Genomic DNA, 24,392 nt, shown 5'->3' with positions numbered 1-24,392 from the left:
GCGTTAGGCAGATGCACGGTGTGTTTTTTAACGTAGTATTTATTTATCAGTCATAATGTTGTCATGATTCGCGAGTGTCAAATGTGCAGAATATATATTCAGTGATAAGAAAAGAGACAAATATTTTATTGTGGACAATAAATACATAATCGTTGGATTGTTTCGAGAGTTCTTACAAACGATTGACAGTGACAAACAAGGAAACAGAGGCAATGGTGGTAAGTCAAAAAACAATTTTATATTATTGGTCGAGTGGTCATTTATTTTATATATATATATATATATACTTCTCAATATACATTTGACATGTAATTGTTTGTCATTTGTACATGTTGATAAGATACATTGCACATATATTGCAGGTAACGTTACACGATTATATTTCGTTCCATTTTTCCTTGTGTTCGTAATGAATTGTTCAGTAATCGCAAATGAATAAAATCAAACGTTCGATATTCTATATCAATTTCGAAATATCGATTGCAAATGATCATTGTGCGATTAAAAGTAATAGATATAATATAGTAGGTATAAGATCCAAAAACTTGAAATGTAAATTGAGTTAATCGAAAATATCGTATCGTATCGTATATATTCACCATTAGATAGAAAATCTTAAAAATCAGACGTTAGTCACGTGACTAATGTTACAAGAACGTTATGAAAACTACACGATTACACGCACACATTGTAAAACAAAGTGAGAGAAGATAAAAATTAAAAATAAAATACAAATACACAAAATTTTTTAAACAATTATCAGTCTAAATAAATATTAAAAGATTTATAAATATGTTTTTATACATATACATATATTTTTAACTGAATTTCAATCATTCACATTTAAAAACTACGCGAATAAGCTTTTCAACAAAATATTGAGCGTTTTTAGTAAACCATGTTGTATATATGGCAGCTATGGTATATTTTGGGAAAGCTCTTCTACATAACGGTTAGTCTAAAACCATATATCTACTTGGTACATGATGAGCTTTCACATGACATCTCATTAATTTCTCGATACCAAATTAGGTAAAATTTTTTTTAATCTTTTTCTTCTTTTTTTTTCGCTTTTTTCTAACATCGTAACGATCATATTCAGTGTGCAAATTAGAACCATGAAGAGATTCCCTAAATCTATGTCATATATTGCAGATTTTTGTTTCGCGTTAACTATTCACATTAATGTACAGTACAGGATTAATCATCGATAAATAGATTTCTATACACGTATCATCAACAAGAGTTTCCTATCGATTTCTTTCAAAAATATTGACATCCTATTCGTCTATATTATTTCTTTATCCCTTAACAAATGTATTTTTCTGGTGGAACAAAAACGTATTTTCATTCTTTTTGAGATTCGAGATTTTAAAATTCATGCCTTCGATCCTATCAATTTAAATAATTTCTCTTGTATACAATAATTTTACGAACTCTTATCGAAAATTGGTTTGTTTAAATAAAAAAATTAAATAAAAAAATTGTAATAAATAAATTGTACAAGTTCACAGAAAAATGCATCTTTCTTCGTGAATAAAATGAAAATCTGTAACGTTTCAACGATTTCCGCTCTAAATCACGGAAACGAATATTTGAACGATCAAAATAGTTTCGCGCCATTTTTATGACCAGTTCCGGTTCATGTTCCACCATTCGTCTCCATCTATCGCAGGGAAATGTACGCGCAGGGTTATTGCGCAGTTCAGGTAGTCAGGCAATTAGAATTGAAGCATGAATTTCGTTGCGATTGTTGACGAACGTAGTCCTGCACGTTGAATTTCGTATCGTCTGGGTCGTTGCTTTTCCTCGCCTTCAATTCTCTGAAATTATATAAATAACATAAAATAACATTTGATGACTATCAAATGCACATTGTTGGATCCAATCCAGATGAAGGTTCAATGTTATTTTGATGTGGTAGCAAAGATCAATTCACTAACTTTGTATCGCCAGAAACAAGATGGAACATCGTATGTATATCATATATCATTTATTCTATTAATATAAATATATATAAATATATATAATAAATATATATAATTATAAAACTGCCAAATTACACAGCGTCATCAAAATAGCAACAACGTCGTTTCGCTTATCTATTTTTTTTTTTAATTTGACAGTTAATCAATTACACTATGCTGCTGCGAAGTTTCATCTAATTAGAGTTCCACATGTTTCATTTATTTATTGTTCTATTAATGAATAATGATAAATCGATGACGATTGATGAAAGGATTCAGAAGTACCTAGCAACGGCCAAGAAGGCCAATTCAACGTTCAGGCCGGTTTTAGCCGAGGTTTCCATAAAGGGAACTTTGTACTCTTGCGCTAACCGTTCACCGTCTTCCCTCTTCACCACTCGTTCAGTTCCGCAGTCCGACTTGTTACCTGAAAACATTAATTTCAATTTATTAGATCTCGTTTAACTGGAAATTTTGCTTTAGTAGTTGATTGAGATGTTTGTTTGGAACTGGTCTAATGGGATGGATTTAATGAGATATCTCGAGGGTAATATACATATGTAACTTGTTTAGTATTACTAGTTAAGTAAACTTTATACATATTTACATATAAATTCAGTTGATGTGTTCGTTAACTGATTACTTTACTTTATTTATTTTGAAAAAGTGAAATTTTTTGTTTTAATAACTCATAATTTTTCACAATTTATTTTTAGGAGCAATTACTTCCTGAAATCAATCCCAGCTGATAGAAAATTCGAACGTTTCATTGATCAAAAGAACAGTTCTCTCAATTCCAATAATAATCGAGTAATTAAATAACTCAAACGATGATATATTTAGAACGTCTTTCTATGATTTTTAAAATAAAACAAGAAGCTTGTTGAAACTACTGTATACTGTATAAAAACTAATTGATCATCGTGACAACTTTCTTTCGCAAAGACGGTAAAGAAAATCTCTCTTTCTTTTCTCCGTTTTTCCTATTCACTCGTATTCAAAAGATACACAGATACATCTTTAACTACGCGTTACATCATCCTATGACAATGAATTTAATCTTATATTTATTCAACATTTTATTCCGATCACTTTTATCCACTTAGAAAATCTTGATTTGCAAGATCTTGCAGCATAGTTGAGTCAGCAGTCCTTGTTGAACAGTGCTATTGCTAGATTAGTTCCTAAGTCGTTCAGACTTAAAATAAATGATGATTTCACTATCGACTTCTTCAGTAGACACTAGATTTACTGTCTAGAAATAATCGAAACGTACCCAATAGCATGATGACCACATCCTCGTTCGCGTGTTCCCGAATTTCACTCAGCCAGGCTCTGATGTTATCGTAACTCGTCTTGTTCGTCACGTCGTATAGCAATAAAAGAGCTGAAACGAATAATGGTCGTTATGCAATCGGCCGTGATACTCGCGATTGATAGACACTCGAAGACAAAAAGTTTCTATATGATGTTTCACGTGTTATTACGCGTAAAATACCACATACAACTCGTTTATTCACTTTTTTTTTTTATCATCAGAGGAATTTACACGCGTTTGTTTCGTTATTCGTTATAACCATTTCGCTCGTTTTCGTCGCGTGAAACGAATATTTTCACGGGTTGGCAAATTGAAACGCGAGGAAATTAAGTGTGTCTTTGCCTTTGTTCTCTTGAGAATGACTCTCTCAGGATATTATTCGAATGGAAATTTTTGAAACAAGTTGCTGCATACAGCTCCTTCAATTTGAATTTTCTCGGAAAAATATTCTTTTAAACGTACGAGCGTTCTTTTAATTTGTGTTTTTATTGAAATTAAAGTTTCTTTAGTTTTAAAATTCTTATAAACTTATAAAATTCTGAATAATTTTCCAATTTTATTTCACATTGTCAAAGTAGCGAATAACTGTACACTCATAAAACTAATCATAAAACAAAACATTAACCTGAACACGTGGCTGTAGACCCAAAAACCTATCAGATAATTAAATATTTCTAGGTAATAATTCTATAAATATTAGACCTGAACAAAACTGACTTAAGAATACTGCAATACCAATAATAAAAATAGGATAAAAATACAATAGGAGAAAAAAATTTTATGTAAAAGGTTCATTTCTTATCGATAATCTCCATCGAATATACCGTATTCACTTGTTCCACATCGATTATGAAACCAAGAATCGAATATTGTTTCTCTTCTTTCTACCATGAAAAGCTCAGTTTTCTCTGGTGGCTTAAAGCTCGTCACAAGACGAAAGCTCGATCGTTCGAGCAATATCCGACGATGAAGACACTATTGTCGAAACGTCGTAATTGTTACCATGCCTTTGAGACGTCCGACTATTGTTGTGGCTGCGTCTATGGTGAAAGAAGGTTCCTCCCCGCAAACAATGGCCGACCCCCTACGGCGGACGCCGAGTTTCCTTCGCCGCTCTCTTTAACCCTTAGAATTCGCTTAAGTAACTTTCCAAAATGAACGCCATCTTTCAGTTTCGAATCGTTCCACGACCTACTTTGGCGCTGCTGTATCGTTGAAAATAGTTATTGCACCGAAACATTTTAGGGAAAATTTATTTTACTCGGTTGGTAGCGAAAGTACTCGGTTGCTTCCTGAAAGATTATGAAGAGATGCAAAAACGTCTTGTTTCATTTTTATCCACGCATCACTATCACGTATCGATGAAAATAGTTATTGCTTCGAAACATTTTAGGGAAAATTTGTCTCATTGAATAGCGTTTGCTTTTGAAAGATTATAAAAGGTTAGTAGAAACTGACTTTTCTAATTTTTATCATACCGTCACTGTATCGATAGAAATAATCATTATATTGATAGAAATAATAGTCATTGTTTCGAAATATTTTAAGGGAAATTCATTTTACTGAGTTGGTAGTAAAAGTGTGACTATTGATGAAAAGAATTGAAAATTGAGAAATAAAAATGTAGAATTTAGATAGAATTATTATTAATTCAAATTTATCTTCGTTCACTTTTTAATTTTCCCTTTTACATTTTAAAATTTATAGATTGAATATAATTTTTAACAAAATGCACATGCATTATTTAAATTGAAATGTAATAGAAGATTACGTTTTATCCAAGTACTTTCATTTAGTTTTGTTTCTAGAAAGTTTTCTTCAAAGAAATCGTTTCTGATAGTTGAAACGTAGTTAAATAATATAGAAACACAATTTACATAATATCCAGTCTGTGGATTTTTCAATTTTTTTTTTTTTTTTTTTTATCTTTTTGCATATCAATTATGCAAAAACGTCGTAAATTTTTTACATGATAACCATTCTTTTTCATTGGTCGATCAGCAAAAACTTGATATAATTGCTAATAATAAATTGGCTTATCTCGTTCGCCATTTTTTATACATCAATACATGATTTATATAATAGAAATGTCGCACAATAAATAAACTTGTGAAATTAAACTAAAATTATCTTGTATTACAAATCTCTAATAAACTGTATAAATTCAATCTGTGTGATCAGATTTGATTAGTATGGTGTGGTTAAAATTAGTTTCACAGACATATATGACATAGGTATTATTATTGTAATGAAATCATAGACTCGACGGAGAATCCGCTAATTTATGCCTCGCAATGAATATTGTCATGTTATTGTCCTCTATTCCTGCTTCTCCAGACAAGTTGTCCAACTAGCAATTTCGCTATCGCCTTGTCTCGTGATTATTAGATGCAAAGCTGTTTGTAAATGGAAAACTGATTGTATAGGCGAAACGAGCTCTTGTCTATCCTGGAAATTATTTTGAAAAATTCCTTTTAATCCATGCTATTCATATCATTAATTATTTCTCTATATATCTAACTGGTAGCAATTAGATAGATGTCGAAAGATAAAAGAAATACGTATTTAAATTTATACGTGACTAATCTAATCTAATTATTACACCGATTCTAATTAGCGTTTCTAATTAGCGATTCTAATTAGCGATTCTAATTAGCGTGTTATGCAAATATAGAGATTAGATAAAAACGGTAATGCAATTAAAATATTTTGCAATTTGTCTTTTCTATCAATTTCAATATTTTGCAAATTAAAAAAAAAAAATCGAACGTATTAAATTTATAGAACGTCATAATTATAAAATAGATATTTTTTGTAACAAATTTGAAAAATTTGAACGACCATTTGAAAATTACTTTCTTAATGAAATATTTTATAATTGATATAATATACGTGATATAGTTTGTCGTATTAAATTTGAATAAAATCATGGATATATTTTAATTGTAAATATATTTATACACGTTTTCTTTTTATCTAACTTAGTCTATAACAATTTGAATTATAAACAATTCAAAATTACTTCCACTTCTCGTAAACAATCGATAATTTTGTCAATTGTTTGGCAACACCATGCACAAATTTGTATCAACATAGTATAATTACCATGAGCATCTCTGTAATAGGCATGCGTCACGCTTCGAAATCTCTCTTGACCGGCCGTGTCCCATATTTGAAGCTTGATAGACGTATCGTCAACGACGACCACTTTGTTCTGAAAATACATAGAAACAATCCATAACACTCCGTCCAATAAATAATTTTCTCTATTTTTCAAACTATTTTCGCAACAGTCACTTGGCTTTCTCGTGATTAATACCCGATCTCGATAATCGATTCGATATCGCTTCGTTTTCGTTTCCGATGTTCCTGAATGAAGATTTAGAATTTCTCACCCTAAAATCAATGCCGACGGTGGTTATATAGTTGCCAGACAGGAATCTTCCGTCTCTGAACCGCGTCAGAAGACAGGTTTTCCCGACTCCGCTGTCGCCTAGTAGCATCACCTATTGTCGTGTAAAAATTTTCTGTGAAAATGTCAATGAAATCTTCTCGAAAGTTTTCTCGAATCCAATTCTCGTTTGATCATTTTATTTATTTTCCAATTCAGTTTTTAAATTGATTACTTATATCTCTTAATAGAATGAAAATAAGACGATATTCCTAATTTCCATAATCCTTCACGAATAAAATTTTCTTTTATATAAAATGACTTAATTTTTAAAGTATTTATTCATAATAGAAAGAAAATAGTGATCCTTTATTTTATACGATTTTTCTTATTTATTTATGACGAGAAAAATGAAACGAAATCATTAAAATTCCACGATCCCCCTCCCCCTTTTTTTTTTGTTTAATTTAACGAAAACTAAATTTAAGATTCACATTGAATTGTATCACGTAACAAGTTCGTGTCCAAACGCATTCGAAAAAAGATAATTATTGATCTAAATTATAATCAAAGTTCCTTGTTTTCGTTTGGATTTTGATATCTGATCGTGAAATTGTTCGATCAAATGATCATACTCGATCAATCGTAAATCGTTAAAAATGTGGATTATTAGCATATAATAGGAGAAATGGAAATAAATGATAAAATTAAGTAATTTCCACGAACTATTTACCGGGATAGGAATATTTCATAAATTTTAGAAGATGGCTACCAAATGGTGTTATAAAGTAACTCTGGAAATTAAGTTTCCCCGTTGGAAAGACTAAAATTAGAAGAGCAAAATTGGAAAAGTGGTTTCCTTCAAGAATAAAGTCATTGAAAAGATCGTGATTGCGAAAAAAAAAAGAGTGCAGGAGCTTACTTACAAGCATGCTTTCAGTTTATAAGTTGAAGCTAAAAAGATTGTTCTTGATTGGAAAAGTTAATTTTTGCTCGTAGAGTTGCGTTTGGAAACGGTGAAACGTGATCGAAAGTTAGTTACCATATAATTAAAGTAAAGTTATCATCGAAGTTTCTTAATTTTCCTAGAAATCAGTCAAACCATATAATCTGAAGACTTCACACACGCGATATCTCATATCGATCTCGCATCAATCATCGAGTTTCAATTATACGAAAACTCGACCGGGTATCCACTAAACTGCATTTGCTGGTAACACGTAACAAACTTTTCGCAAATAAATTTGCGAAAAGAAAATCATTCGTCCCCCGTGCCATTGCATAAAAATAGAAAAAAAAATCCCACGTACCTTTCAAACCATCGTCAAACCAAAAAAAAAAAAAAAGAAAAAAAAAGCACGAATAAATTTCCTTCTCCGCGCTATACAACACAGCATAGCAAGCAAAATCAATCGTCCACTTTTGTTTACCGTGGATCTCCGCTGACGCAAATCCACGTTGGCGTGCGTTCGTTCGCAAACAATTCACGCGCCAGTGGACACCCGGTTTAACGCGGTTTACCGTAAGGGTTGGATCGAGGCGCAAAAACATGATCCCTGTGATTCTCTTTCTCTTTCTCGAGAGCCGAAAGGTTCTCGTGGCGCTGTGTATCAGGAGAGAGGGCAGGACCTTGAAAAGGAGCTCGCCGTGTTCGGGTGGGGCCTGTTGGCCCGTCGGCTCGACGCTGTCCCGCGAGGACTGCCGCCTGCTCGGGCTCTCGTGACCGCGGTTGTACGCAGAGCCGCCTGGCTGCGAGCTGGAGGGGGTAGCCTGGCCCCTCCCCCCACCACCGGACCCAGACGCGGCCGGCCAATCGGAGGCGGCTGGCCCCGTTGCGCGGGGACCGTGCCTGCTCCCGCGCTTCGCCACGCCGCGCAACTTCTCCTCCATTGCGCTCATGGGCCCCTGCTACCGGGAGCACCAATTTGCTCTTCTTCTTCTCGGCCACTCCTCGTCGCGCACGTCGTTGTCGCGGCCGTCGTCGCCGTGGTCGCCGTCGTCGCCGTTAACCCGCTCCTTCTTCGCTTCCCGCGGATCACCGCCACCTCCTTTCCTTCGCTATCGAGGTCAGTCAACCCGGGACCAGAGGCGGAGAGGGACGGAGTTTCGCCTCGCGCCTCTTCTCTCTTGCCTTCCGCTTCGCCCGCTCGTTCGCCGCGGCCGATCAACGGACGCCGAGTGAAAGTCCTCTCGGCGAGAACCGCGACCGATTGGATCGAGAGTCGGATCGATGCTCTTTCTCTCTCTCTCTCTCTCTCTCTCTTTTTCTCTCTCTTTCTCAATCGTGGCGCCGCGCTTGATGCACGGCTCGAGCTTGGTATATCGAGCGCGTGGCTCTTAGGGGGCACCTGGATTAGAGGAGTCTTGATGAGTATTGCGCCGATTTTCTTCTTTTTCTTTTTTCTTTATTTTTTTTTTTTTTTTTTTTTTTTTTTTTTTAAGGAGGAGAAGGAGGAGATTTTAGGACGAGTTCGATGCGATTTAATGGAGGATGACTATCGGATCGAAGCGTGGAATGATTTGTGGTTTGCGTTCTCGAAGACGTTTAAATGTTTGTCACAATTTCTTGCATCTATTTGTTTAGGAATTTGTATTAGGAACAGGTAGAGAAGAGAATGAAGCCTATTATGGGAATTGGCCCGTGTTCAGCTTACTATTAATCCCTGGCGTTTGTATTTACCGTGGAAGAGCCTTCGCGTGCAGGGGCGCAGAAATACCCCCGTTTGTTGTTCGAACAACAAAAGTCGTCGGATTGCATTGTAAACATATCGCGAATAACTTTGACAATTAAACGATCCATTGCAATTTTCCAATCCATTAAACGAAATTTCTTCCATTATTTCACATTGAATGATCAAAACTTTGTGATCGCGCAAGAACCAATGAACAAATGGAAATCGTTGGAATCGAACGTCGTTGAAAGCCCGTTCATTCGTAAATGAAATTCCAACCAGAATGTTACACGCTCTTCGCACGCGTGAAAAATTGTAACTTTTTTTCGGAAGATTCGGCATCGAACATTTTCGTTTCTCGACGAATGGAGAAAGAAAGATGGAACGATTCCATCGAAACGAATGGAATGGACACGTAATTCGCAACGATCTGAAAGCATTGCAATTGCTTGGCTTGTTACGAGACGGATTGTATAATCGGGTCGACACCTATGTTGATTTAACGCGAGCGTCACGAGTCCGCTTACGTAAACACGACGAGTGTTTTAATTAATCCACCGAAACATCCACGTATCGTTTAACGATTCCATCCTAATATTTGGATGAGCAAATTCGACTTTTGGACGTTTCGGCTAATTGGTCCAGTCGCGTGGATAATGAACGCAAATATGGTCGGTGGAGGTAGTCGATTGTGGTTTGAATTAGATTTCCACGATATATCTGTCTGATATTTTGTCTGACTGCCACGATTTATACGATAGATTTTGCTATTGATTAACAGAAAATGTTCGAATTTGAAAATTAACTACGTTGGATATTTCGATTCAAAATTTACTCGATCTCTCCGCCTTATTGTGAAAATTTCAAGAAGAGTTCTTTGTCTGATTAAAAATTGGTAAATATTTATTATATCATCTATCACTCCGAAACGAAGGAATCTATACAACTATCACAGCTGCAACTCTAAAAAAAAAGAATCGAAACTTCAACTTAAAACTCTTTTAATTTTATCGATTTTCCATTCTTCTTCCCAATCCTTCCCTCATCGAAACGTATAATATTAATTATCAATCAATAATAATCACTTGTACAAAATCGATTAAATTTCCAATTAAAAATTTTCACAGCTCCAACTCTAAAATTCTAAAAATTCTAAGAAAGAATCGAAACTTCGAATTCTTTTTTAAAAATATCGATTTTTCATTATTCTTTCCAATCCCTCCTTCATCGAAACCTAACACAAAGTATAGTATTAATTATCAATCAACGATCGTTCCAAAACAAAGCGCAAGATTTTGAGCATAATCACCTGTACGAAATCGAATAAATTTCCAATTAAAAATTTTCACAGACTAATTTTTAATCAAAAATAATAATTTTTAATCAAAATAATTTTTAATCACAGATTTAATTTTTTCCAACCCTAAAATTTTAAAAACGTGTTCCTTCCAATTTAACCTCCAACTTGAAATTTTTTCCATGGTCTTCATTTTCTCGCCTCCCCTCTTCTCCACCCCTTTCCCGCCGCGGGACAGACGGAAGAAATAAAACATAATTCTCGTTTAACGAATCGTTAAATGAATCAAGCATGCCGCAAAAGGCGCGTGTTCGTAAAATCGCAAAAATCGACGTTCTTTACGCAGTGGCGAATCAAAGCCGGGCAATTACCAACATGTCGTGACGCAATTATCGTGTCAAGGCTCGCGGCACGCGCTAAACGAGATGTCTTGCGCAGCAGCTCGAAAACCAGCCACCAGGTGTATTGTTTCGAATATGTTTTGCGATATTGCATAATTGAAGCCGCGAATTAAGTCGGGTGAACGCCTCCGCCGAGCCATTATTCCGCTGTATTGTAGTTGGAATTTTGAGATTATTATAATACGTGACGAAGTGGGTAAGGGGTGGTACGAAATGGATCTATTTCTTCGAAATTTATTTTTCGAACAATCGTCCGAGGAAAATTCGTAGCTTCGTCATTTACTCGTTTCGTGAGTAAATAAATGAGTGTTAAATATAGAAAGACGAGAAACAACTGTTAAGTTTTTTTTATTAAGGATAGAAAATAAGAGACTTATATCTTAATCCCCAAACAGGTTGGGCGAGCATTTCTACTAGAGATCGTTCGTATTCTCCTCAATATTTCCGTTATTTTTGTATCGTATAATAGTAAAATAATAATGGAAGAATATAGGGAAAATATAGAGAAACGTATCGGAAAAAGAAAAAGAGAGAAAAAAAAAAGGAAGAAACAAAGTGAGAAGAATGAAAATCGAGGAAGGTGATTCGAGAGGGATCGGATTAGCGAGTTAGAAGCGGAATCCGGGGCTATTTCGTTACAAAAACCGAATCGTGACGCGGATACAAGGCTGGCTGGTCCAGCCTACCGCTTTGGGCCCACCCACGCCGTACCTGGCGTCAAAAAAACCCTCGAGGTTACGAGGGAACGGGGCCCTCTTGCCGGCGGACTCTACCCGACTGGTGGCGCCCTTCCCTATTCTCCTTTTCTTGGTGGGCTCGAAAGTAAGTTTCGAACATTTCACAGCTCCACGTTTCACATATACTCAATACACTCTATTTAAATCGAGATTTCTCATTGAAAAAAGTTTTTCTATATTTTATTTCGATTCAGTGGATATATGTTTATTTCGTTAGAAATAAATCTATATATTCGATCAAATTTTTAATTCATCAAGATTTCAATTTAATTATCAATTTAATTGCGATTTCTTTTTTTAAAATCGAGGTGCAGGCTTGTCTAATCGTGATGAAAACGTGCTCTGAATAACCATTATCGACCATTCATTAATTCTATGATCTCCATTAGAATTGATTACGCATTTGATTAAACCTTCGCTATCGATAAAGAATAATCAAGACTTGAATGTACAAGCAAGTATTGAACAGAAATTCTATAAAAATTGAATAATGAAATTGAATCTTCTTTGAAGATTATAAATCGATACATTTCGATTCATCGATATTTTCAATTCCGTATCCTCACGAGTCAAATTTTAATCGTTCTCCGCATTGAAATATCTGTAAAATTAATTCTTATAATTTTTTCAATCTTCGCCTTTAAACTCAAAATTTACCAAACTCGCATAAATCGCACATTTTTCACGATATAATCTCTCCATTCCGTTCGTTTTCACGCGGAAACACGAATCTCGAAGGAAAGAGACACGCTTTCCCTCCTCCTACAATGGATCATTCCACACTTTCTCGAACAAGAACGATCAACCGTTTTAATGGAATATAAAGCGAAGAAATAGCGTGTTTCCATAGATAATAAGACCAGTTTCCCCAGGAATTCTGCCCATTGTGCAACCGCCCTCGACTTCACCGCGCTCGAATATTATCTTCCACACGGATGACTCTTTGTTTGCCCTTAACCCAAGAAGAGAGTTCTTCTTTTCACTGTTTTAACCTCTCTCGTTTCTCGAGATGGCTTCATTCCTCTTATCCTATTCTGATGTTGTTGCACGAATATGACGTTCCTTCTTAAAATATCTCGATGAAAGATCGGTACAAAAAGTCGGAATATCGTGTCTCAATTAACACGTTTAAGTGTTGTTTTAAATTATTTTTTATCCTTTAAACAAAGAATCGTTTTTATTGAAATTATATTCCAATTTTACTTTGTCGTACTCCTGTTGTTCACTAATTTTGGACAGTATTAATAAACTTTAATGAAAGATATTCATAAGAAATTTTGAATTTACTAAAAATTTGATAATTTAATAAAATCAGAAGAAAGAAGTTACTAAATAAATTTAATTCACCAAGCTTAATGAATAAGAAATTCATAAGAAATTCTTTGTATCGAATTTACCTAAAAATTTGAATAATAAATTTGAATAATATTCTATGGGGAATACGAATAATATTCCCCATAGAATACTACTACAGAAATGGAATAAAGTTGATTCTACTATCCAAATTATTAAATTTATCTTACAAAAAAAAAAAAAAAGAAAATTAATAAATCAAAAGAACAAGTTTCTAAATAAATTTAAATCATCAAGCTTAATGAATAAGAAATTCATAAGAAATTCTTCGTTTCGAATTTACTAAAAATTTGATACGAATAATATTATTATAAAAATGGAATAAAGTTGATTCTACCATTCAAATTATTAAATTTTGCAAAAACAAATTTAATAAAATCAAAAGAAAGAACAAGTTTCTAAATTTAATTCACCAAGCTTAATGAATAAAAAATTCATAAGAAATTCTTTGTTTCGAATTTACCTAAAAATTTGATACGAATAATATTCCCCATAGAATACTACTATATAAATGGAATAAAATTGATTCTACTATTCAAATTATTAAATTTATCTTGCAAAAAAAGAAAAAGAAAGTTTAATAAAATCAAAAGAAAGAACAAGTTTCTAAATAAATTTAATTCACCAAGGGACGACGAAGATTATCCGAAGATAGCCACGGTCAATAATGGCGCGTGCGATTTCCATCGCGAATTCGACGAACGGATTAATTGGTGGCCGGTCGCATATCCGTAAGGATTCACCGCGAGCTTTTCACTGAAACATCGCGATATCTCTGTTCGCAGGATGTTGTAAGCGTCCGATGCATCCGACACGACGCATTAATTAATTACGCGTCCCCGAATTAACGATCAATCGAAGCTACGGCGCTCGATCAATAATTAATCCCGCGTACAGGTAGGCGTGCTGGTATTCGAGGTATACTCGTCGATGGGCGCCGTAATAATAGGCAATCGGGAACGAGGGACATTCTGGAATGGCATTGCTATCCGTGTTATTCGAAAGAGATGTAAATATTATGTGTTTCATATTGTGTATATGTACGGTATTGAAATGTCAATTTATCATTCGATAGTGTCGTTCGTATATATATATTTTCACGTGACAATTGAACAAATTTATAAGTAAGTCAATTATTTATATTTTCCATATATTTTTCCATATATTTTTTGAATTATGGAAAAAATTAAGAAAAAAGTGGAATTTATCAAAAATATTTTCAACGAATTAAAAGTAATGATGATTAACGATAAATTTTCTCGAATGTAAATGGAAAGGATATCTTGATACGATCTACGTTTCTTGATTCTATGTAAGAGAAAAAAAAAAATAAGTGTGTGGAACAGGAAGTCTTTACGTAATTGAGAGATAGAAACCTCTTGCGTAGACGAGAGAAGAACTCGATTCAATCGATTTTAATTGAAATCGCACCATCATTTCGACTATATATATATATAGAAACGATATTATTAAAGATCATTAAAAATGATCGTTCAAAATTTCACTCCAAAGGAAGTTTCGTTCAAAAGGAAACAAATTGCGTTAAATCTTTCATTCCACTTTTTCGAATCGTTATCTTACTCCATCTATTTTGATCTTCCGTTCTTTTTTATTTTGAACTTTGTACCACGAGTGAGATTGTTAAAGAAAACGAGCAGAGATAAAGGATACGGATGATGAAAAGCCACAAAGCGAGCAGCTCGGAACGAGAAATAAAAATTGCACGAGTTCTTCAAAGAAGAAGCCATAAATTCAAGTATGAACAGAAGGATTTCCCCTCTTCTTTTTTTTTTTACCCTCCGCCCTTCTTCTTACTTGTAGTCGATCACTCGAAGCGTGACCACAATCGAAACGTGCCCCAGAAAAATGATGGCTGGAACAAAGAGATACAACGCGAGAAACTTGGAAGAAAACGTTTGAAAAACGAAGATCGACGAAGAGAAATAATGTTCGCAATGTGAAGAGGTAACCTTATTGTCGCAAAAGGAACTTCCGCCCTTGTTACCCTCTTTGATTCCGAAATATTATTCGGCTTCGTCGTGCTTCCCGGCTAACGAGGTTAATAAAGCCTCTGGCACAGTTTCGAATGCCTCCTCGATTTTGTTTTTCGAAACGTCGAACAACGTAGCCGAGCCGAATATCGCGAAATTTTCGTTAAAATAATATCTTCGATAATTGGGTGGAATAATAATCCAGAGAATTATTCAGATCAAGTTTCGGGCAAATATTTTCTTCTCTGGACTTCGATCCAGTGCGTTCGTTCTTGGAAATTGATTCTTGGAATTGGTAATTTTCGAACTTTTCGTTCTTCTACATGTTCCGACACTTTTGATCGATTTTTCATTTATATATTTTTCTCGGCTTTGAAATTTAAAAGTTAGTAGCGAAAGTTAATTATAATGTGACAAAAGTCAAAGTCTTCGTTCTACAATTTTTTTTAAAATAGTTCGTTTTAAAATAGTACCACCACCGTGTAATTTCATTCCTGAATAATCCAATATCCTCTAACCAAACTAATACGAATGTTTTATTATCTTTAAGCAAATGGATAATATCATCTCACAAACACAAACAAAACTTTCCCTGTACGAAGATTCTGAATTCAGCTGTGAACTGCTTAAACTTTTCCCACGATCGATTCAATACTCCATAACGTTTCCAGCAATCTTTATAACATTATTCTCCATTCTTCATAATCAAAGAAATATCTTAGCTTCGTTCCAATTTATTATTAAAAAAAAAAAAAAAAAAAGAAAGAAAGAAAGAAAGAAACGTGAATATCAATTCGTTGTATCATGTCCTTCTAAAATATTCCTCCTTCAAAAATGTAATTATATATTCATCTTTATTGCAACGAGATAATACGTGTGCTCGAGCTGCAGCCATTACGAAAATTATTCGCGCCGTTTTAAAATTCTATTGGTCATTACGACGCGCGTGGTGAAAACCTTCTATCTGGTGCGTTTCTCTTGAATAATTTGAAAGGGGGAAGGGATCAATGTCTGGTAAGATCAGCGAAGAGGCGTTGACTGACAGAACAGTTCTCGATCTGTTCACTAATTAACATGGTAATTAACGTGGTGATTGCCAGCTGACCGCGGACCGACCTATTTCCGGGATTGTGTGTAACCATTCCCTTTCCTACTCCGTAATGAGTTTTGAATTTTAGAGTCGCATCGTATCCGGTGTACAACATGTGAGAAGTGTGCATTAAAACAAGCAATATACAGTTACTATTGCATCGACACTGCTGTCATAAAATTTAAAATTCTCTTGGAGCGTATATTAGTGAATTCTATTGAAGGATAATTACATATTTATCTGCAACGATTTGATAAGCTAACTATTGTATGATGTGATGGAAAAAATTATTGAACGATTTTTTTTTTTTCTCTTTTCATTAATATCGTGTAAATTGAATAATTCAAGTTGAACGTTCGTACTAATTACGAATTCAATAATTATTTCTATTTCTAAATTTTTTTAGAATTAAACGGAAAATGTTTTGATTTCGATCCATTGTATTATACTCGTGTGATATTAATTATTTGCAAATTAAAATGAAAATTAAATAACATAATAAAACATAGTAGAATTAGATATTAAAAAGAAGTTCATACTCAGCGTAACTATGACTCTACACGTTTACTCTTTTCATTATCTGGAACGAGATCCCCAGAAATTGAGGTTCGATCGAAACCAGACTCGGGTAAACTGTTTAAACTCATCACCGTATGAACCTCGAGGAGAAATAAATATAACCGAATATGCACTATAAATGTGAATTTCAATTGCATAATATACTTTGTTCAATATAAAAATTCCAAACGAGGTTCTCAAAGATTCGAACCTACGACCATCGCGCGTAGTGGGAACTTGAACAAAGTCTGCCACGTTAGCCATTACGCTAACGCAGCTACAAAATTAATTTTTCTTTATGTTTATATAAAGCAAAGATTGAATAAGAAAATAATTTTTATCGTATATTTTTATAGTAATTTTGTATATTTGATTGTTTACTTGTAATATAATTCAGTTGTATTTGATAATAAGAGATAGAGAATGGAGAATAAGTAGCTTAGTTACTTTGTGTTCTATTAGATGGCACTGCAAGGCACTTAAGGAGGAAAATTCTGCTATACGCATAGTGTTACTTTATGATCTATGAAAATGTCACAATTACATTTAAATATTGGGAATTATATTAGAATAATTATTATATAATATTTTTAAAACGTAATGCGTCATTCTCGTTATTAAAATATATTACTAAAAAAACATTCTTTGTATTTAAAAATAATACAAATGTATAATTAAAAAACCAGAAAAAAGAAAATGATTTTAAGATTAAATAAATTTAATTTAAATTGAATGATACGATTCTAATAAATTACAATAACGGAACAGAAAATATTAATATTTCGCATCGTGGGAAGATTCGGTATGATTGATAGTCGTTGTAAAAATAATAAGTACTTTACTCTGATTATTTCTTTTTTTATCGATATTTATGACGAAATGAATTTTTCATTTTCTCTTCGTATTCTGTCCGAACAGAAAGGCAGCGAAATTAATGAAAGAAAACATTGTCCTCGCTTCTCTCTGGTTCTACCGCCATCTTTTTTTCTTTATGCTCCTTTTCCATTGCGTATTGTGCATTGGGAACGGTGTTTGATTAAATTTTCTCCGGCTAGCGTGCGTGTTTCCATTGTACGCCGGCACATCGTTCAATTCGTTCTTCAGAGGCTCTTTTATGTCTTCCTGTATAGACACATTTAGCCAAACTCTTTTAAACGGGAGAAAGCGTGCGACGAGAAATCAAGAACGATTAATTTTTTCCCGAGTAAACAGTACACTTTTAATAATTGTCGTTATTTTTAAAACATTTTGATTACTCTTTAATTCGAAAAGAATTCGATTTTTCTAAAAAAAAGATTCTATAGTTTTGAAAGAAATTACGGAGAAATATAAATTAACGAACAAACTATTCATTTATAATGGTAACAAAACGATCAAATAAGATTTAAAAATTATAGATACGATTGTGTATCAAAGGCTTAACAGATTATTTTTAAGATATTTTATTAATCTTGTAGAGAGGTTTCAACGATTACGTTATAATAAGTGATTATAAAGAGAGAAGGAAAAAAATGAAAGTTATAACAGGGTATGGCTGAAACGAATCGAATTGAAAAGAGAAGTGCAAAAGTAGGTGGTCGTAGAAAAAGGGGAAAAAATAGGAGGATCGTTGGATGAATATTAATCGAGGAATAAATATGGCCGACACGGAGAATTCGCAGTGACACACTGTTCCCTGCTTTTGCACGATAAAATACATGCCGATTCTAGTGACAAATTCGTGATTGTCTCGCGTCTACGTGACGTAAATAATTCCTCCATATTGTTGCTTCGTCGTCGTGCCGTTCAACCGGAAGTGACTCTCTCATGAATCTCAAAAATTCATTTATATCATATAGTCGAATTTTATGTCGAATTTTTGCTTTGTCGGATATATATTTTAGAATTTTATTTAAAATATTTTTTTAATATTTTACATGTGGATAATATATATTATTAGTTAATTTCTAATTTTAAATCGTCAATATTTTTTAATAAATTATCGTTTAAAAATCTCACGATAAAATTCGGTTTCTAGAACTGAGAAAATATTTTAACAAAAGTTGAAATATTAATACGATTTCAATGATTAAACGTAGAATAATTTCATGCTTTTAATTATCAGAATTCGGCTCAATGATTTTGATCAAATTGAATTTAGAGATTATTAATCCATCCATACTCATCTTTCAATTATTTCATCAAACAATTCATCAACTTTTCGATATCTATGACATTTCATGATTAGTCCAATTCATAAATATATAAATGTTCTCCATATAAAATCAACGCTATTCTCTTTGTTTGATGTCTCCACTCTTTCGAAACGATAAAATCGCATTTACAAAATCGTAAAATTCAATTTATTATTACTATTTTTCAGATATTACTCGTACACCTTTCTTCTTTCAGCCATTTTTACGGTGCAAATATGTTTTATATGTCTCTTTATATTTCAATCGTTTCGTTCATTCATCATGATATGAATATTTCATATATCGGGATCAATTTATTCGAAAATTCATTTGCAAAGAGTTGAATTGTTCTTAATCGTTTCGTATCCAAGCGATCTTTACTTTAACTCGTTCCTACCTCGTTTCAATAATATCAATTCTATGCAAATTTCTCGCCCGATTCAACCTTAATCGAGAATGTTATTATCCTTTATCAAAGTCGATATTTCCTTCCTGCGTCAAATGATACTCGTTTTATCAATATTAAATGTTTACAACCGTGGAATATAATAATTGACCCGTTTGAATGGATATCGTCAACGTGTTCTCTGTAAACGCGTCGTTGCTTTTCCGATCTTCTCTTTAAATAATACGTGACGATAATAACGTGGAAACTTTGTAATAAATTCGACGTATCTTTGTAATTTGTTCGACGTCGAAATGTAAATATTCTATCGTCGAAAAGAGGAAAGAAAATGTAAAATAATTATTTTCTACTGGAAACACAGATGAAATGAATTCCTATCATCGAGAATTGTTTTTCAAATTTTTCAGTTTCGATATAATAATTTTATCCTTGTGTGCTGTTTCGTTTTGAGTTATTAAAATATTTAATGATATAAAAATTTGAGGATTTCGGCGGAGTTATAACTAAGAATTTTAATTAAATTTTAAATTTTTATTATTATTATTATTTTTTTATGGTTTTAACGATTGAAAACATAATGTTTTTCCACCGTGCATTTTATTTTTCACTTTGAAGTTTTCTATTCTGTGATATGAAATTGAAAGGTTGATCGTTCGCCGTGTTTGTTTCCATGGAAAATGGAAGCTAAGCGGTTCCATTCTGCAGGACTCGAATGAAATGTCGACATGGCTTGGATCGCATCGATCGCGGGTAAACAGTTGAATTTTCCGATAAAATCGAGGGGAATGTATTTAAAAAATGTGGAAATTCTCTTTGATAGTTCATGAAATTTTTGTTATTCCTAAGTAGGAAATTTTTTCATTCGATCTATACTATTTGACAAAGAATGAAGTTTTTAAAGAATAAAATTTTACAATTATTACAAAAGTTTGATAAAATGATCTATTTGATTGAATAAATTTAGAAATATATATGTGGATGTGTGTGTGAAATGAATTTACGCGCTTTTATTTTTATTTTATAATTCAAAATTGTTTTAAACATTGAGGCTCAAACTCAGATTTATGCGTAACATAAATTTTCACGTTCGAACAACATCAACATCAGGGAGAGATGCAAATTGGAATAAAAAATTATTCTTCAATATATAAATGTAATTAAACTATTACACTCGAATAGAAGAAAATTCCTATTTATCTTCCCTCCTGTTAAATGAAACATTAAACAACAAATTATTTTTTCCAATACAAAAATGAACTTCTTTATCTCAAAATATTTAAATTGTTATGCACATTTAAAACGAAACTTTATGAATATTCACGCGAAATTATTGCAAAATGTATATTTCACGGGAAGAATTTTATAATTTACGAACCATAACAAAATCATCGTTAACCAAAGCTATTAAAATCACGTTTTAATTTTATACGAATAAAAAAAAAAAAATAAAAAAAAGAAACAATCCTTCATCGCATGCAAATGAAATTACCAATCGTTTAGATTTCTCGTCGATTTCCACCTTCAAGTGCAATCATTCCGCAGAATATTCAATTTCGATTACGATAATATTCCCATCTTATTTTTATCTTAATTGTTTTTGAGAATATTCTTCTCATGTGCGTTGAGAATGATTATTCGTGAAATTTCCGTTCTCACAATTTGCGAAAAAATATTGATTAATTATATTGTCTCAATTTTTCAAAAGTTTTACTCTCAAAATATATTAGTATCCTAAAGTTGATACATCTGAAAATTAACTACTCGCAAGAAAATCATTATCGAATAATCAACTTGCACTTGAAATAATCTCTAAAAACAACTCTCGAAAGTATCTTCTATCCACGAATGGGAAATAATTTTAAACTTTGTTAAAAATTTCTTACATGAACACACGCCCTCATAAAACATTAAATAAATAGATAAATAAATATCTTTAATTAGAAATTCAAACGATCGAAAATCAATGAGAGAAACTTGTATATGTATATATATATCCCAATTAAGTCACTACGAATACCAGCTCGAGATATTGAATCGGCGAATCGAACGACATAATCGTCGCTATAAATCATTATTAAATACGTCCATTAGGTTGGTTTCGATCGCCACGTTTGGAACGTCGGTCCGCGAGGACTGGTTCGATACTTTTTTGCGATTCCGCCTCTCCTCGCGCTCGTTTCACCCGATTCGTTTTCTGCTCTTTAACTTGTCGAGATTATCTCTTACCGTGGAACAGTAGCGGCTCGCGGCATATATATTTTCGACGATAACGTGGCCGTTTGCCGGTCAATATCGAGCGATTAAATTCCGCGAATTCCTCGTTTTAATCGGTCGCTCGACGCGCGAGATCGCGCGACCGTAAAAATGCTCGAAGAGGCGAATGGAGCGCTTTTTATCGCTTTGCTGAATACTTGAATTTTTTTTTTTTTTTTTTTTGATTTAAATACGATTGAAATGTCGAAAAGGTATTGGTACTTTTGGAAGGATATTTAATGATGTTTTGGAATAAATGTCTCGATTTTAGAAATTACATTTGTACTCAGTTTTGTATCGAACACGTTATCTGGATTTGGATTATACCGGATCATTTGTTATAATTAGATACGTGTAATTATTGTAAATATAATTTTGATCGCAAATTAAAGGATAAATTAAATTAATATATACATGATTTCCAATGCAATTTTAGTCTTTTGTATTTTGAATTAACTTTATAAATAATTCGTTACGTAAGTATTATCAAAATGTTTAAATCTAGTGCAATAATCGTGATAAGTTATCGGGTAATAAAGAATGAAAAACGATATGCTTATTATACGAATAAATTGGATTTACTATCACTGAGAACAATGGGAACAATAATTGACAAAAATAAATAGGAAGTATAAATAATGCTTTATGTAAATGAAAGTTAAACGAGACTTAAATGACTTGAATTGAGATTAAAAATCGAATCAAATTATCCGTAACATAATGTAAAAATGATGGTGGTAAAAATAAGAATTTTTAAGGATATTTAAAGAATTATTAATATTTTCAAATTCAGCCATCTTTTAATAATTTGAAAGGTTTAAAAATTATAAAAAGAATGATAATCGCACTCTTTTGAATCCAATATTTTTATTAAAATGTCCTTCTTCTTTTTAATTAATTTTTAAAACTTCTCATAGTTTTCAAAGTTATGACTAGAAAGCAAAAAGAAAAATTATAATCGGATTTTTAATATATCTAATAAAAATGCTTCTTAAATATTACATTTTCGAAAATTTTTGAAAATTCTAAAACTTTTATCCAAAGCTACGAACACGAAAAGGCCCGTTTTCACAAAAGAAAATTGAATTTTCCTAAATCCAAAAATTCCTAAATATAAAATACCTGCTTGAAACTTACCATATCGTTAATCAATTTTTGAAACCTTTCAAAATTTTTATCCCAAACTTTTACCTTGATTATACTCAGGGAACGGAAGACGGATCACAAAGGAAAATCGTATTTTTTCCTAAATCCAAACTTCTTATCTTCCTCGTTCCAAAGTTAATCAATTTTCGAAACCTCTCAAAGTTTTCCATTCGAAAAGTTGCAGAGATAAAAAGCCGCAGAGCAAACACGAGATACAAAACCCATTTACGATGAGACATGTGTATACACGGGATACATACACGACACCATAAGCCATCCAACAGATCGAACAGATCGGAATAAGGTTGTTTTCACGAGAGCGCACACGATCGAAGTTTCATGTACCGTGTCGCGAAATTTCGCCAAGGCGAATCGTTGAATATTCAGGTATTCCGTTACATTATGCTAATTCGACGCGAAACGAAACAGCGAGAGATCCATAAGTAGCTTGTTGAACCGTTGTTCTACTGACGTAGGAACACGAAAACACGTGGCGCGATATAAGCAAATCCCTAATCGAAACTTTGCTCGGCCCGTTAATTTATGGAATACATTACTATCGAGCATCGAACGAGTTCACAACGTCACAATTTCTACGAATTGTTCTCTTTCTCCCGTTCTCCATTCGGCTCGACCGAATATTACATGGCCAGAGGGGGTTAACAGGCGCGCGGATTTCATGATAGAGAGCGTACGTAACGAACGAGCTGTTGCCGGATTTCGCCTCCTGTGAGAGGTGGATTGAATTATCGATGGGTTATTGACAGATTCGTTTTTTTTTTTTTTTTCTTTTTTTCCTTTTTCATCGAGCCTTTAAATTTTGCTCGATCGAGTGTGGGATATATAAAGTAACGAGAATAGGTGATCGGATAGATTATAGGGTTAGTTAGCTTTGTTTTTTTCGGGGATTTGGGAAGCTGAAGCGAATTATTCGGGGAATGGAATGGAAGATTTTGAAATTTTTTTTATTTTGTCTTTATCTCGTGGCTTACTTTTTTCTTAGAACTTTATATCGGAATTTTCTATTCATTACCTTTTTAAAATTTTCTAATTAATACTAATGAAAAAGGGGGTTCTTTCTTCTCTCCCCCTTTAAAAATTTTCTAGGCTAAAGTGACGGAATTCTTCTTTGTTCCTTTGACCAGTTTTAATAATATACATTTTTACGTTTTACAATTAACCAGCTTGATTGAAACCAAGATGACAATTCGATTCAATTTTCGATTCGCGCGAGACACGTATGGCTAATTTGAAGAAGTGTGCGCAACTGTTTCACTTTGATTTGAACGGCGGCGAACCGTGAGAAAGGAAGCAAAGTCGTTGCCCGCGAAACGAACGAACACAGAAAACGGGGGAAAACTCGTTTAAGGCTGACGAGGTCCAGCGAGGTTTTTTTTTTTAAAAACTCTCGATCGACAATTGTCAATTAACAGGACCTTCCGCCACGCGAATCGATTTCGATGCTGGAGGCCGAGGAGGCAGAAAAGACATAACGCGAAATATTAATTACTTTAAAAATCGATATTCCATTCACTGATTTTTTTTAATGCGAGATATTACATTAATTTTACAATATATTGAATCATATATTTTTCAACTCCTACAATTGAAATCCATCGCCATCCACAATTCGTTCTT

The 24,392-nt window shown here is 33.2% G+C and overlaps 1 protein-coding gene across 5 annotated transcripts in view; it reads right to left on the bottom strand.

Moving 5' to 3' along the window:
* Nucleotides 1–239: 239 nt before the first annotated feature.
* LOC122712308 (ras-related protein Rab-37-like) overlaps nucleotides 240–24,392 on the bottom strand; it is a 114,445-nt gene continuing 90,292 nt past the window's right edge. For 2 of the 5 annotated variants that reach the window (XM_043931842.1, XM_043931843.1), the window contains exons 2-7: nucleotides 8,198–9,024; nucleotides 6,681–6,791; nucleotides 6,391–6,499; nucleotides 3,244–3,354; nucleotides 2,253–2,394; nucleotides 240–1,823 (exon numbers count right to left, since the gene is read on the bottom strand). In XM_043931842.1, coding sequence (XP_043787777.1) covers nucleotides 1,706–1,823; nucleotides 2,253–2,394; nucleotides 3,244–3,354; nucleotides 6,391–6,499; nucleotides 6,681–6,791; nucleotides 8,198–8,575 — 969 coding nt within the window. In that variant the 5' untranslated portion in view covers nucleotides 8,576–9,024 and the 3' untranslated portion in view covers nucleotides 240–1,705. The remainder of the gene's footprint in view (nucleotides 1,824–2,252; nucleotides 2,395–3,243; nucleotides 3,355–6,390; nucleotides 6,500–6,680; nucleotides 6,792–8,197; nucleotides 9,025–24,392) is intronic. The other 3 variants (XM_043931845.1, XM_043931847.1, XM_043931846.1) reach the window with 2 other exon arrangements.

Source organism: Apis laboriosa, unplaced genomic scaffold (genome assembly GCF_014066325.1).
Source record: "Apis laboriosa isolate Shangri-la unplaced genomic scaffold, ASM1406632v1 scaffold1_cov151, whole genome shotgun sequence".
NCBI lineage: Eukaryota > Metazoa > Arthropoda > Insecta > Hymenoptera > Apidae > Apis > Apis laboriosa.
The sequence above is the reverse complement of the archived record's forward strand: the minus strand, read 5'-3'. Positions and strand labels throughout refer to the sequence as shown.